General features: G+C 29.0%; 1 protein-coding gene across 3 annotated transcripts in view; it reads left to right on the forward strand.

The window, feature by feature from the left end:
- Positions 1–16,714, forward strand: part of LOC129962914 (putative sodium-dependent multivitamin transporter) — a 94,740-nt gene that overhangs the window by 66,836 nt on the left and 11,190 nt on the right. For all 3 annotated transcript variants that reach the window (XM_056077070.1, XM_056076947.1, XM_056077002.1), the window contains exons 6-9: positions 2,227–2,367; positions 3,831–3,966; positions 6,354–6,561; positions 12,580–12,734. In XM_056077070.1, coding sequence (XP_055933045.1) covers positions 2,227–2,367; positions 3,831–3,966; positions 6,354–6,561; positions 12,580–12,734 — 640 coding nt within the window. The remainder of the gene's footprint in view (positions 1–2,226; positions 2,368–3,830; positions 3,967–6,353; positions 6,562–12,579; positions 12,735–16,714) is intronic.

The following is a 16,714-nucleotide window of genomic DNA, read 5'->3' on the forward strand; positions in this document are numbered from 1 at the left end:
AAGCTTTATTGTTCTTTTTTTATTAAGTGTTATTATTCAGTAAGTCATAAAAGAACGAAAAAAATTTCTGTTTCCAGTTCTTCATTCTTCCTATGAAACAAGGAATAATGAGAAATCGGGAGTTCAAGGAACAGAAAATAATCGAAAAATTATTTTAACCATGACTTATTGAGTAAATCCTAAATTGAACGAGATGTTTCTGTATTCTTACAAGATAATGACCTATATACGTATTCTTAGATATCTTCTAATAATAATAAAGATGAGAATTTATATGTGTGTATGTTATAGGACAAGAATTGCCATCTATAGGAAATCTAATTGCCATCTATAGGCCATTATCCCTACTTAGATCTACCAAATTTTCCACAGATACATTTTTGGAGATGGAAATGTACGTTTCCCAATTTTTAGTAAAAGTGTAATTATTTAAAAATTAAGCAACATTTTAGTTTTCTATGATATTTTTCAAAATTATTACTTTACAAAAATGATTTTTACATCATTTTATTGATACCTATTATTTTAACGTATAAGGTACTTTTAATTTCTAATGGGTTTTAAAAAATATATTAAGCCTATTTTCCAACAATATATTTATTTGTTTAAGTGAAATTCAAATCGATTTCATTGCTGCAACTGATATTTCAATTCAGCTGATTTTCACCAGGGTTGATAATCAATATATGAATATTGACTTATTTTTCCATTTCGGTCTGCAGTATACATATTTCCTAGTTGATTCCAAGATTTCAATATAAGGCAGGCCTTTATTAATTTTTAAAAAATTTTATTGCGCTTAATGGCAAAATCAAGCAAAGGTGAAAAATTTCTAAAGTGTCCTCATTTTTTACTACTGCTGTTCTCTCGTGTGATATAAGTGAAGGTGAAAAATATTAACAGAAAATTAGCGAAATACATAGAATAATAAACAGAACGGCTTAATTTTTAAATAGTATGAGTCATATATGTATCAAAATTAGAAGTGAGAAAAAAAATCCTTACGGCTAAGTAATGAGATAATATTTAATTGGAATTTTTAGCAGCCATTAATGCCGGAGAGCGCATTTGTTGGAGTCCAATCGATTTCTCAATACAACACGGAATCCTAAATTTCTAACATATTGTTTGCTTAATAAGTAAAGAAAGCAAGTTAACTGAAATTTTGAAACGATCTAAGCTTGAAAAAAAATAAGCGTAATTTAGTGCTGAATCAAATTTATTATTACATTTCTACTTAACATCTAATATTTTTACTTAAATGCCTTTATTCAACTTGATTTGTTTCATGAGTATAAATGTTTAATTTCATAATAGACTTTTCACTCATTTCTTAATGAATTAAAGCACTCAAATTTTATTAACTATTAAAAGAAATATCCTATTTTAATATTTTCAGAGCATAATTATTAGTTAATTCATAAATATAATTAAATTTTGATTCCATCCATTAATGAATCTCTGAAAAAAATTTAATAATAAGATTCTACAATATTTAAAAATGGATTAAAGGGGTAAGTCTAGGAAAAAAGAAACTAAATTAGAAAAGAGAGAAAAAATTTTCTCACAAATGTTTTTTTTTCAATATTTTTCATTTATGAATTCTACCTAAATTTTGTAGATACAAAAAGCCTTCTTATTTGCAACATATGGATGATAAATTGAATTATTTGTTCAAAAAATCATAGTAACTTTTCTAGCACTGTTTCAAAGTATTTATTTCAACAGAAATATATTAACATGTTTAAATATCAAAATATTGAAACTTTTAGTCTCCTTAAATATAATCATTTTTCAATTTTATTGACATTTTCTTAATATTTTTTTCCACTTTAAGGATTTAAGCTCTTTTGGATGTAATAGAGAAAAACCTTACAATCATTTTATCTATATAACTTTTAAAAAATGCATCGCCATCAAAGGGATTTCGAGTTTTTAAAATTGAGGTTACTTTATTATTAAGCAAGCTCTTGCTTACCTGCCTCGTAAAGCTATATTAGAGTTGCTTCTAATTCACCAAAGGGACTTAATTTTTACAAAAAGTGTTGTAATATATTCGATAATTGCCCTTAGAATTCAGATTTAATTCCCGATTTCTGCCACTCAGATTACTCCGGCTCCTCACGCAGAGCGTGGATAGATTCTTTTATATTATTTTTAAAATGCAAAGTTAATTTTTCTATCACTACTATTTAATTTTTTCACAAGTTAATTCTTTTTTTTTAGGTTTGAGACGAGTATGACGCAACGGTACACAATTTGGAACATATTGATTCAAGGTATCGTCTTGTCTTTTATATCTTTTGGTGGAAATCAGGTGCAGATTCAGAGATTACTGACAGTGAAAAATATCTCACGTTCTCGACTGTAAGCATTATTTTTATACATTTATAAATATATTTAACGGAATTTTCAACCTATATTTCTTAAATACTATATTGTTGTACACTTTTCTAGTCTTTAATATAACAAAATATTTTGGAACTCTCTAAAAGTTCCGCTATCTTAGGCTTTTAAATTTATCAAAAGTTATTTTAGAGTATATATGAATTTTTATTGTTCATTTAAAGGTGATTTAACTTGAAAAAATTGTAAAATAAATAATAAAATATACACTAAAATAATATATAGTTGTATTAATACTAATGGAAAATCTACTACCCTGTTTAATGGAAACATTTAAACAAAAATTTCATAAAATTATTTTTATTTTTAAACTTAATTAAACATCATTCTTATTGAGCTTACATAAGTTTAATCAATATGAAAATGTGAAGGAAAAGGAAGTTATTTGCATCAATCGGTTATCCTAAAAAATTATTTGTGTTTAAATTATTATGATTTTTTTCTCCATACAGATTTTATATTGAATTTTACACAAGAAAGCCTATTTCAAAAGCTGATATTTAAAAAAAAATGTTTTTATTAATGAACTGAAAAACAGCTATGCTACTGAATAGCTGATTTCGAAAGTACTTTCGGAACTTGTATGGAATTGGGCGTTACATTTTTTCAAATCTATATACTAGGGCGGTTTTCTTTTAAGTTTGCAATGGGATAGATAAAAAGACATAGATAAAAAAAATAAGAGTAGAGAACAAAATGAATTAACTATCAAATGTTATGTACATAACGTGGTTACTTTTCATGTATAGATTTAGACATTTGTTATATCGATAGACTAGTCTTGTAGTTTCAGACATTTGTTATATCGGTGGACTAGTTTTATAGTTTCAGACATTAGTTATATCGATGGTCTAGGCTTCCGATTTCCTCTTCTAAGCCACCAGTAAGGAAAGGAAGTAAAGAACACAAATTTATCCAAACAGAAAATCTTGTTCAAAGAGCTGATCGAATGATTCAGGTGAAAAAAAAAGACGGATCCAGGGAACGAGCCGGCCGATCAATATATAAATATTGCATCTTTGGGAGGAGAACGCTTAGATATTTTTGCTCTTTATTTTTTCTTGAAAAAAAAAGAACTTTCAGAAAAATGAAGAATTTTAAAGGAACATTAATGACCATCTGATGTCTTTGATGGCAACATTCTTCAAGTGAAAAAAAATCTGGAAATTTTGCAAAAACGATATGGCAAATATCTGAATATTCATGCTATTATGTCAAAAAATAACTATATTTGTACATAATTCCTAGTAAAAAAACTGATTTTGCTTTCTTCTCTATTTTTCTCAATGTCACATTGTTTGAAAAAAAAACACCTTCGTGTTTATCTCATTATATAGTTATATAGGATTTTTGTCTTACTGACATTTTTATCTATTTTTTTAAACGATGCATCGTTTTATTGTACACTTTCTTCTAATTTTCAGGGCTCTGTATATCAGTATTCCCATGGGCTGCTCATTTCATCTTCTCAACTGTCTGGTTGGCATCGTGATTTACGCTTATTATGCTTCATGTGATCCTATGACTAGGCCTGACAACCCGATATCCTCTGCAGATCAGGTATGGAATTTATCAATTCGTGAAATATTTTCACTTAGATTCGTTTAATAAGTTGTTTGTGTGACCAGAATTGCTGAATATAATAAATGGAATACCGCTTAATCAGATCGCGTTTATTGAATATCGGTTTAGAATAAATGATCAATATTAGCAAAATGTTATTCAGAATTTTGATAGCATCATAATCATTTGATTTGATTTCAAATAACACTAGTTCCCTGGGGAAACCGTTGTTTGTTCACCATTATATAGTAATAATTAGGTTGTCAGCGTCCTGGCATAAGGGTATCGCGTCTCCCTCGTGAACTGGGCGTCCCAAGTTCAAGCCTTGGTTTTGGCATCGTTGTTCTATCTGTGAGGTGTGTGAATGTGCCCCCTTGTAAAAAGGGGTGTGCAAACGAATGTGATGCATGAAGTAGCTAAATCGTATTCTTGGTCCTATTTGGTGCTACTGAAAAAGCAAGAGACGCTTAAATCACTGACAGATAACTGTCAGTGGGCTTGTAAAGTGCCATGAGTCACAATAACAATAATTAAGTCATTTCTTACAATTTTGATGAATAACGTCTTATCTCATAAAAAATATTATTTTAAATTATCATTGCAAATCTCCTTTCGGAGGAACCTCAGAAATAAGGATGAGGAGCTTTTAGTGGGTGGTTCTCGCCACCTTGGTGGGTAGAACTGGTTGGGGTTGGTTACCTCCTATCGACGACGGGGCGTACCTTCTAAGAAAAGGATTAAACCTAGGACGGTGATAGCCCTTAGAAATGAACAATGTTCCAGCCAATGTTGCTGTCCCGTCATTCAGTTTTTTTTTTCGTGTGTCTCAGGGCGGATCGGAGTAGTCAGTTTATGATTATGATTGCAAATAAACATAGAGCAATCTGATTGGTCACTATGAGCTCTATCCATTATTTGTTGCAGGTGGAATATGCCTATTTTTTATTTTGTGATATTTGTGGGAAATATTGTACAATGGGTACAGGCGATGCTTGATGATATAATAAGTAAAAAATGGCGAAACTGGTTCAGCTGTTGTAACTGAGAGACTCTGACAATCTTTTGTTCTGTAGAAAATGTGCAGTGAATTAGTGTAATTGATGTTTCTCTCAGAATAGGAGGATGGTAATAACAAGCCAATTATAGATGGCATATGTTAGTATTATAAGCTTTCATATAAAATGAAAACTGCCGAATTCAGTTGAGTTATTGGATTTGGATTTGGTTCTTTGTTTTAGTAATTATTTTATACACATCTATGGAAACAGAAAGAAATGTATAGTTTCCAAACAACCAAAACTTGGGAATGTGTAAAAAGCAAAAATCATTGGATTTTTTTTTGTTGATTACAATGTTTTATGTCTGAACACTTAATATTAAATATAACTAAAAGGAATCATGAAAACTTTTACTTTTATTTTTCTTTTCAAGTTTCAGCACAAAAATATTGTAAGCGTCACATAATGCATTGATATTTTATGACTTGGTAGAAGTTAGAAGATTAGTTATAAAATATAAAATGCTTTATAGGAAGGTCCGTTTCATATTGCTCTTCTTTTACATAAAAACAGTTTCCGTTTTTAATTATTCTTTTACATTTTAAAATCTACTTTAAAGGTATATATAATTATCTAGAATGGAGAAAAGGCATAAGCATATAACATAATTTTACCTCAAATTTATATAGACTTTGTTTACAATGATTTCATTATAATCTAAATTATCAAAAAACGCTTTTGGATATTGTACATAATTTACACCAAACTGTCATGTTTTTTTCTTTTTAGATTTTATTTCAAAAGAATTATTTTCAGCAATTCATGCACGGAATGGTCTCGGAACATCCATGTTTCATAAGTAGTCAGCTTATGAATTTATGTATTTAATATGAATAAATGAAACAGTTCATTTTGGATTAAGATTTACATCGTGAATTGAGCAATTCTCAAAAAATATTTAGAAAGTATAACTAATGCTTCTGGGGAGCCATTTATTTGTACGAATAAATCAGACAATTCATAATGTAAATAACATTCATTAGACGATATACATTCAAAATTTATCACGAAATCGCAAAATAATTTCAAAAAGTAATTCTTTATACAATTTCATAACGTTATATCTTTTATTTTTTGGCGAATTTTCTCTATTACATCATAAGCAATCGTCGTCATTAGATCAAATACAGCATTAAATAGCAATAAAATAAATCGCCAAATGGTTTAAATACTGCAAAATGCATTTATCCTTGCACATGATCTAATGAATATCATCTCAAATATACGATAAAAATATTACTTTGATTTATTCAATTAACTAAAGGCTATTATTATGTGTTGTATAAAAAATATGCTAATAATAAAGATCATTTTATAATTTTATAGCTATTACCTTATTACATGATGACCACACTCCAAGCTTTCCCTGGGTTACCTGGTCTTTGCATCTGCGGGGTCTTCAGCGCTTCTCTCAGTACAGTGTCTTCTGCAGTGAATTCTCTGACCGCTGTCACTATGCAGGATCTTCTGAAGCCCATGCTAGAGTCTCGGGGAATGTCGCAAAAGAAGATGGCCTTCGCTGCAAAGGCAATAAGTTGGTGAACGAGTAGTTTATTTTCAAAAATAGATTTAAGGCATTTATTTTAAAACTATTTTCGAACTGTGAAGAATAATGAAATCAGTTAAAAATGGCGTAAGTTTAGAAAAATTATTGAGACAGAAATAAGATTTTAAAAAATGTTTGTCAGTGTAAAATATATATAAAATTTTTTAAGTTGTTTAATCCTCCGATTCGTAAGGTTGTAAGAAATGGTGATGACAAACATGTTTTTAAATTTTGATATACCAAAAAGAAGAAGCAAATAAAGGATGAACTCCTTTTAATAGATGGATGATAAGCAAATATTTCCCGGGCATCCTTCGAGAATTCTCAGAAAATTTCCCTATATCCAAAGCCATATGGGCAAGCGTATTTAACGAACAAAGCATGCGCCATGGGTGTTCAGTCAACCAATTCACTAAGAAAGGATACAAAAAAATCCCCAGTAAAATCCAGGCACTACAAACGTACGCCATACTGTTGTTGAAAGGGTGTTTGGAGTTTTTCAGCATTGATAAGGTTAAATAAAGAAAGCTAGGTTTCATATCCCCAGCTAGTTAGTTATTCAAAATTGTCTGTGGATATAAGACTTTGCATTGTGCACAATAAACTTTTCTGAGGTAAAAGAATTCCACACTAAACTGAAGAAACGCTTGAAGAACTTCTTTGTAAGGCAGATATCTATATAGAAACCTTATAAAGTACTATTCTTGGTAAAACAAGTAAGGAACATTATAAAAGCTGTTTTTTAGGATCTAGAAAGTAACCTGTTATTTTAGAACCAAGAAATTAGATAAAACATCTACCTAACAAGCATAAATTCAAAGCATTCTTCAAAAAACTATTTGAGAATTTTTTTAAAACAGATATTATCAATTATGAGGAGGGGGGCTTAAGGGAAATAGCAAATTACGTCTCCGCCAATTATAGGAAAAAAACACAACTCAATTGTATTGATAACAACAGCAAAAAAAAATAAATAATTGCGCCTTCTAAGCTATATTTTCTGCTATCCCTATCTTGTCAAAAACAACGAAATCGTTTAAAAAATAAATTCAATACAAGCATGATTAAATAATCTTCTATTATCATTCTTCTTATCATTATATGGATACTTTATTGGGTATACATGAATGCTTGCGTGACAATACGTATGCGTGATTATTCGAATGCGTGTATGAGGTACGATTCCTAGAAAATTCTTGTTTCGTAAATTACATTCATTAAAGTAAATTCTGCTTTTCTGCTATTTTTGGAATTTGAATTAAGCTTGATTTCGTGAACAATAATTAATACGTGCAATTTTATCTAAATCTGAATTAAACATTAGAATGGTTTTCACATAAATGGTGCATTGTTTAAGAAATATTAGAAATTTTTTAACAATCGATTTAATGTCCTCTGTTACATCCTAAAGCTGTTTCTGCTATTTAAATGGTCTTGAGCCACTCTGTTTCTCTATTTCTTCTTTTTGATTAAATCTATTAGCCAAGTTTTAGTTTAGTTATATTAACGTCCCATTGTAAAGCAACACTAGGGCTATCTATTAGCCAAGATAATAAATTTTAGCTTCTTTTCTTGATAGCGACGCAGAACACCTAATATAGAATCTTGATTTATGAACCTTATGTTGGGTTAATTTTCTTTACTAGTGAATTTTTAGAAAAAAATTACCGACATTAGTCAAACAGTTTTTATAGAATGTCGGAATGTTGATTGGAAAAAACTGTCGATTATCAATCCCTCTTGAAATGTATTTTGCATCGTTTCTCTGTTCTTTGAAATGTTTATCATAAATATTTGGCGTTTTTGTTAGCACTGTTTTTTTCTCATCTGAATAGGAAAATGAAATTTCGTGACATGGTAATTTGCCGTATACAAGGGGGAAAAAGTTTTCCTATAAAAATGGAGGAAAAATAGGAAGATCTGAATTTCATATTGAATGCCTTCCTAGGCTTTTAGAATTTCAAAATATGTGGTATAATTGTCTGAATAGGACTTTTAAAAGTAATTTGATAGAAAGTTTTCTATTAACTGTGAATATTTTCCAGCAAAATTATAAGCCTTGTGAGATTGGTAATCGATTTCATACTGCTGTTTCTTTTAGAAATTGTTCAAGGTCTAATTGAAACAAAAATTTGATCCTTTGAATTTATTCATTCTGATCGAAATTTTTTTAACACAGTTACAATATAGTTAAGAATCTCATAGGTAGGTTAATAATTGTATTACCAGTTTTAAAAATTTAAATTATTGCAAGAACTCTTTACCGTAGACATCCATCTAAATCCTATACATACTCAAAGTATATTCTCATCAAGTACTATGCTAAAAAGAAACTATAAGAAGTTATGATGTAATAAATTATTATGATTTATTATAATGGTTATTTTTATAACAGATTATTTATGATAAATTTTGAATTTATTTTATTAATATTACATTTAGTATTTTTTGCGTAATATGTAATTTTTAGTTTTCTTCATAGCCCACTTATGTGACTTTCATTAGATTTCTTCGATCTGTTTAAAGAACTGAAGGTCTTACTAAAAAAATTAATAAAAATAATAGTTGCATTGCCTCAAATTTTTACACATATTCACAGAGGAAAAAAGAATATTTTTAGATGCTGAAAATATTGCGAGATATTTTTAGAGCGCAAAACATTTACATTAGGTTAGAACGAAAAAACGAACTTTTGATCTTTAATTTGGAATAGCGCGGAAAAATTGCCTTTTAGTGTAGATAAAATGAATTATAAATATGAGCAATATTAGAGTACGTCTTGTGGTGCCGCAAGAGCGTTAAAGTTTCATAAAATTGAAATTTTTGCTACATTTTAAAGGGTTTTTTTATGAAATAATCAACTTTTGATTTTTAATTTGTAATAGCGTGAAAAAAATGTTTTTGCAACTTTTTAAAGATTTTTGCGAGCCTTGATTATGAAATAAAAATCTTTAAATAGGCGTTATAATATGAATAGAAAAATAAAAACAATTTCACTCTTGCATTGGTATAGCATCCAGGAAGCTGAGTCATCACTGAAGTGGATGTTATTGGGGGAGGCGGAGTTATGTCTGCGTTTGATGCCGAAATCATCTGGTGCCGAGTTCAGTTGAGTTTGAGTCTCCACGCCGTCCTTGTGTTATGATTAACGTAACTGATTTGTAAATTTATGCGCTTGTGAACTTCGTAGTTAGTAAAAATGGCTCAAACTAAGTTAATGAAGACAAGATAAATGTCAGAATGCCCTATTTTTGGGAAATTTAGTGATTTGCTTGAAGTTGAACTGCCTACTTACGAATCTGCTATGAAGTAATCTCAAAATTGCTTCAGAGAAGGATCCTTCTGTAAGTGAAATATGTAACACTTCAGAAAAATCACAGAATAGAACAAATATGGTCAAGAGCTTCTATTTCCGTAATTTTTACCGAAAGAATTTTACAAATGATAAAAGAATATCGGGCTAAATACAGGAATTTATAAAAATCTAAAAGCAGAAAAGGTTCAGATAAGTTTGATTCCAACCTCGGAAAATTTAGGGAATATTTAAACGTTTATTTGATATTGCTGCCTGTAAATGTGTAAATTTTAATACTTGAACTTGCATAAAAGAAAACAACGTAACAGTTAAGGAACAAGAGTTTCGAAACGATCAACGCTCTAACAGGAAAATGGTTATAGGTAACATTGATGTAGCTACCTCAAGCGCTTTGTGAAAGAGAGAAGAAAGAAAAAGTAAACAACTACAGAGAATAGTTAAGTTTAATCAAGAGCGTGCAAAGAATACTAGTCTGCCAGAAATGGTTATTGACAGAGCTGAAGAACAACAGTGTTCTTTAAGAGAGCACACACAAGAAGAGGCAGATCAACCAGATCCATCAATAGACAAGAAGAGATAAAACTACCAGACCCTCCGAAACTGAAAAAAAGAAGAAGATAAAAGCACTCTAATGCGTATTAAATTGCCATCTGTAGCTTCCATTGCTGACCAATAGGGATATCAGATAGAGCTGCTGCAACTATAGCTAGTGCTGCTTTACAGACTTAGGTATAATCACAGAAGAAGACAAAACCTATGTAATAGACAGGATGAAAATTAGAACGGCAAGATCAGCAAATCGAAGAGTTTTCATTAAAGACAATCGTTATACTCAGATAACCGAAAATAGAGCATTGTTTTTTAATGGGAGAAAAGACATAACAATTGTTCAAGAAAAGAGAGGTAGTAAGTTGTATAAAAATGTTATTTCACTAATAGAGGAATCAAACTCAAAGTTTTTAGGCCATGTAACACTTAAATCTGGCAAAGGGAAAGACAGCAGACAGTATACTGGGATTTCTTAAAGCATCCGAATACGTTGAAAAGGTCAATTTTCGCCAAAAATGATATTTAAAAAATTCTTTTATTGGATAGAACAGTCTTTGAGCTATCCCAAACATGTTTACTTTTATCTCTACGTTAATTAGAAGTCAAGATATTTATATTGTCGTAATGATCGATCAATCGGAAGTGGACATTTAAATAACCGGAAGTAACGATTAAGGACCAAAAATATGTTAAAAATTTGTATAAACAAAAAATTAGTTTTAAAGTGCATATGCCTGTGTGGTTTAATATTAAGTTAAAACCATCATGTACGTCTGGTTCCAAACATCTGTTTAACATTATCTGATATTCGCACTATCCCTCTGATGATCTCAGGCACGTTATACACTCGATTATTCAGAGAAATGGGTACTTTGCTGCTACAGAAAATATCCTTTTATCCATGCTAAGTGATGAACTTAAAATTCAAATAGAACTTGGTTTACAACGTGTTTTAAAAGCAAGAACAGAAAGTAGAGACATAGTTAGGAAGTTCTATGTTCCAAAGAAAACTTCGATGAAAAGGATTACATGGACATGATCTCGTGGTCTGAAAATGACGCAAATGAGCCCCCTTGTTAAAACATGTTACCAGTGACTGTCTCAAAGACTTTATACTGATGGCATCTGAAGTTGAACCAAATAATATAGTGGACTCGGTTATCGACTTTCTCCGGCTTCCTTGTCATAAGCAAGATGTGGAAAGAGTTGTAAAACTGGTGACCGAATCGGCCCAAAATATATGTGGTTCAGTCGTAACAGAAGGATACATAAGAGCAAAAATTGACTCACGTGTGGATATGTAAAATTTAATATAAAAAAACAGTTTAATATGACAATGAAGCAGAAGGAAAGATTTTGAACTGTAGCATTCGTAATCATTAAGCATACAAAAGTAAGAAACAAAATTTAAAATTCAATATATATATTTTTTATTATTATATTTTACAATTAAGAATTTTTTGAGTTGTAGGGCTTATATATGTATTTAAAACCATCTTTTGTAACATCATATCCACGAAAAATTTATAACATTCTTTTTATCAAAGTTTATAATTTTTCAATTTTTTACGAACTTTAAGTTCTTTGCAGCACCTCAAGATGCTATAATATTGCAATGAAATAAAAAAAAAATTTTTTTGAACCTAAAAGGCACTTTTTTCTCTCTATTACCAACTGAAATAAAAAAAAAAAATTAAAAGTCCTATTTTAAAATTTGTCAGTTTTTCCAATTCTTTTCAAATTTCAAGCTTGTTGCGGCACCTCAAGATGTTGCAATATTGCAACCAAATTTTCAATTATTCTCTATGAACCTAAAAGACAACTTTTCGCCACTATTATCAAACTCAAATCGGAAAAAAAATTTTTAAGACCGTTTTCGTTCCACTCGAATTTACATCAATGTTGGAATTGCTGTATTTGTGAAAATCTACATAGATAGAAAAGATACAGGATAAAAATATATAGAAATAAGATCTGCATCTCTAGAGACAGTAGATTCATAGATTCTAAGAAATTTACTCAAATCAATAAAATTGAATAAATGTTTGATAATTTTTTAAGATTTCTTTTTCTGAACAAACTTTCTTATTCTAAATAAAATTTATAGTCACATTTTTAATTCGTTTTATATTTTTCCATAGCTCTCTTCTATGGTTTGCTGTGCATACTGCTGACATTTTTGGTAGCCAGCTTTGGTAACTTAGTGCAGGCTTCTCTCACTGTTTTCGGAATGCTTGGTGGTCCTGTCCTGTCTGTCTTCCTGCTGGGCATGCTCACTACCAGGGCTAACGAAAAGGTAATTTTGGGGTAAAAATTTTTTTCTGAATAACATAAGTGTTTACCAGATTTTAATCAAAATGAAATTGTGTTTTTTAACGATTTTAATTGCGTCTATTACAAAATTTCTCCTAATTTCTTATTGCTGCAGTTTGTTATTTAATCATAGATCAGAATTACGGAGTATGTTCCGAAATAACCTAATATAGCAATAAATGGGAATGGTATAGAAAACAAGATGTTAATATAACTAAATTATAATGATAATAATAATAAATTTAATTAATTATTTTTATAATTATATTAATTTAGTTAATATAATTAATTTTTTTTGTTATTTGATATTGTTACCTAATCTTTTAATAAAAGAATATGTTTCCTCTGCAGCTTATTAAATAAAAATTTCTTTTTTCCCCTTTTAATTATGAAACTGAAATTTTGAATAAGAATTTCGCAATAAAGTGGAATTACTTAAACTATATATTGATAATCGTTCCCATATCAAAAGAATGCACTTGAATGCTAGTTATATTGTTTGCGATTTGGAAATTCATTTTGAATTTATATTAAATTCTATCCTAAATATTCGAGTTTAAGTCCGAAAATGACTTGAAATATTTAGGTGATCTTTAAGCACGGATTGAGGGGAAAAAATGCGAAAAATTATTTTATGGACTGAGTAAGAAATTATAATTTTTTTTTTGTTGTTGAAATACTTTTGAAGTGTTTTAAAAATCAGAATATATATATTGTAATTCAAATATCAATCATAACTTAGTTGAAGGATTTCATTAAATTTACAGAAACACTTTGGAAAAATTATGTAACCTTTCGCATCGTCAGGTAACGAAACAATTTTATTGTTATTTAAGTGAAATATGAATTTTTTTAAAAAAAATGTCTAGATTTAAAAATAAAAATTGTACGGAATATATTTAAAAAAATACAGTGAGTTTTATAAAAAATTGCAAATAAGATATTTCTAAATATTCATGAAGAGAAATGAAACAAAAATACCGGCATGTTTTTAAATTATAGAACATGTCTTTAAATAAGGGATCTAGATATATTTGAAACACCAGCAAAATCCTAGGATTACATAATTATAAGGCAGTTCAAATAAACATAAAATTAAAAATACATGAATTAAAAAAATTAACTACTATAAAACAATAAGAAATTAATTTTTAAAATGTCAATTTACTCTTGGGGAAGTATAAATAATATTTTCTGTTTATTAATTGTATGAATTGTCTTTTATAATGATTCGTCCACGTTAGCCATATTAAGGTAATCACTTATATAAACAATATAGGTTAAGATAAAAAAAATCCGGAAGAAACAAGTATTTTTAAGTAATAAACAATAATTAATTTTTTATGAGTTATTATAAAACCAGGTTAAAAAGCTTTGGTCACTTTTTAAATCCATAATAAAGATTCGAAAATCGGGACTGATTTGTCAATTATATGACACCTGCCTAATTAGTATCAAATGCTGCCAAGAAATCAAACACAAAGAGCTCGCCAGAGATCTACTGTATTTGATCCTATACTACTGAAAAGGCCACTACTGCTTTATCTAACGAGAGCGACCTATATCGTTTACTGGTTGTTTATGGTGACTTTTGACCTGAAGGGCATGACCTATATCCGATGGCACTGGCTGACACGTGAACAGTAGGTAGTTTTGAAATACCAAATAGCAAACAAAAGTCATTCTGTTCTGCGGACGATGAGAAAATGCTATATAATAAAATGCAAGGTTCGGTAATGACGTAATTTTGGACTAAAATTACATTAACTTTTTTTGCGGCACATTTCGCAGAAGTTTCGTTGGTTTCAGTTACAGCAATGCTATTAGAAATAAATAATTGAAGGTAAAATTTGACGCAAGTGATTTTGTAAGAAATAAAGTGGCGAAATTTTTTGTGGCATATCTACATTTGTCTTTTTTTTTGTAATTTCGAAGTCAGGAGTAGTTAGTTTTTGAAAATTTAATTTATTACGATTCTAAAAATGTTTAAATTAATCTCTGAAATATATAGTTAAAATTGTAGCTTTTATTTGGGAATTATTTTGAAATATCTATTTTAATACATCCCACGATTCTGTAATATTTTCTATAATTATATATATTTTTAGTAATATTTAAGAATAATCTTGTTCACATTCTTTTATGAATAAATCGAAGTAAATTGTAATTTCTCATTTCTTTTAATTTTTAAATCTCGAAACATTTCTGATTTTGTTTGATCAGATATATTTCTTTCGTGGCAAGGAATTTATATAAATTTTAAATATTTAGATAGGATTGCAGGGTGACTGAATGTGTATTGTTGCCTCATCAGGCGACCTGAATTGAATTCCTTGAAAAAACTCAGCTTTTAAAAAGTCCAATCGAATTGTAATATAGAAAAAAATATATAGCAGCTGATTTATTGCTTAATTTTGTTGAAGTGGCCATTCTTAAGATAGCTCTACGTTTGTACTAAGGGGCAATGACACGGAAAGAAAAGTTGAAAGATTATATTGTTGTATTTAAATATATATATATATATATATATATATATATATATATATATATATATATATATATATAAATCTGAGAAAAAAATTAGAATAAAAATGTTATAGGTATTAAAAACTACCTATAAAATGAGTCGTCAAACGTTAAGATGACTTAATTAAGTTAGATATAATTTTAAAAAAGTTCAAATAAAAAATATTTATACAATTTTCTTCACCAAATTACGCTAATTTTTTGCAACTTCATTTAAATTTGATGTTAAACGAAGAAAATAGCTGTTAGAAATTTCAATTAAATATCTGAATCACTTTTTGAAAAATTCAATTTTATTCTAAAACCCTGGTTGTTGGATACAAAATAGTCATACAGATACTTTTTTATATGCTTGAATTTGAAGGCAGAAAAAATTATCTTCCAAAAGTATACGTCTTCAGACGGTGTTATAATGAAATAACTTCACCATAGTTTGCTGATGAAAGATTATCGGGTAAGTAAGCGGGTTCTCACTTTCCTAGTGGGAAAAGTAATATTTTGTGGTCGAGTTACTTCCAATCTAAGAACGACATGTGTTTCTTACAGAAAAAGCTATTCATAACTTATAATGATTTTTAGAATTCAACTATACTTCCATGTCGTGATGATTTCATTTATCAAATCCGGATGCTTAGACAGGGAAAAGTGCATTTCCTGTCTATTTGTATTATTTTGTAGTTACACGGCATTTTACCTTTAGTTATTAAATAAGGCCTTATAATTCTGAGTCGAAGTAAGAGGACTAAGACGAAATATAAGAGCCCAAAACCCTTTGTAACTTCCTCATCCTACCAGAAAGTGGATATTTTATGCCTATGTATTGAAAGAAAAGTAGGTCTCCTATATTCGGTGCGTTGGCTATCAACGGGATTCTTACAACAGAATGATGCTACTAGAGCACTACTTCCTGTATTTATTAATTTATTTTAGAATGATCATTAAAAAATGAAATCCAGTTACAGCGACTCATGACAAAGAAAATGCTAATGAGCTCTAATCGATGAAACGCACACGAATAAAAGAAGATGCGCATAAGAAAGAGCAATGATTCATAAATATATTAAAATACAAAATATTTACATTTCACTAAACAATCTAATTTGAAATGGAAGAGTTAAAATTTCAGTGATATCAATCCTTTTAAAAAGCAAAACTTGGCTTAAAATTGTGACCAATAATTGTTCACGAAAAATACTTTTTGCTATATGTTAATTTAGAGCATATCACAAAAGAAGGCTTTATTTGAATAAACATGAAAAGAGGAAAATTTGTCTTGTATTAGTGTAATTTTATTTTGTACAAATAAAAAAATGCAGCAATAAATCATGAGTATAAATATTGAAAACATATAACTTTAAAAAGATTGAAAGACATATAGAAAACAATAAAAGTCCTAGGTGTATATTAAAAAGATATAAAACTTGTGTAAATTGTACT

This window comes from Argiope bruennichi, chromosome 1, assembly GCF_947563725.1.
Source record: "Argiope bruennichi chromosome 1, qqArgBrue1.1, whole genome shotgun sequence".
In the NCBI taxonomy this organism is placed as follows: domain Eukaryota; kingdom Metazoa; phylum Arthropoda; class Arachnida; order Araneae; family Araneidae; genus Argiope; species Argiope bruennichi.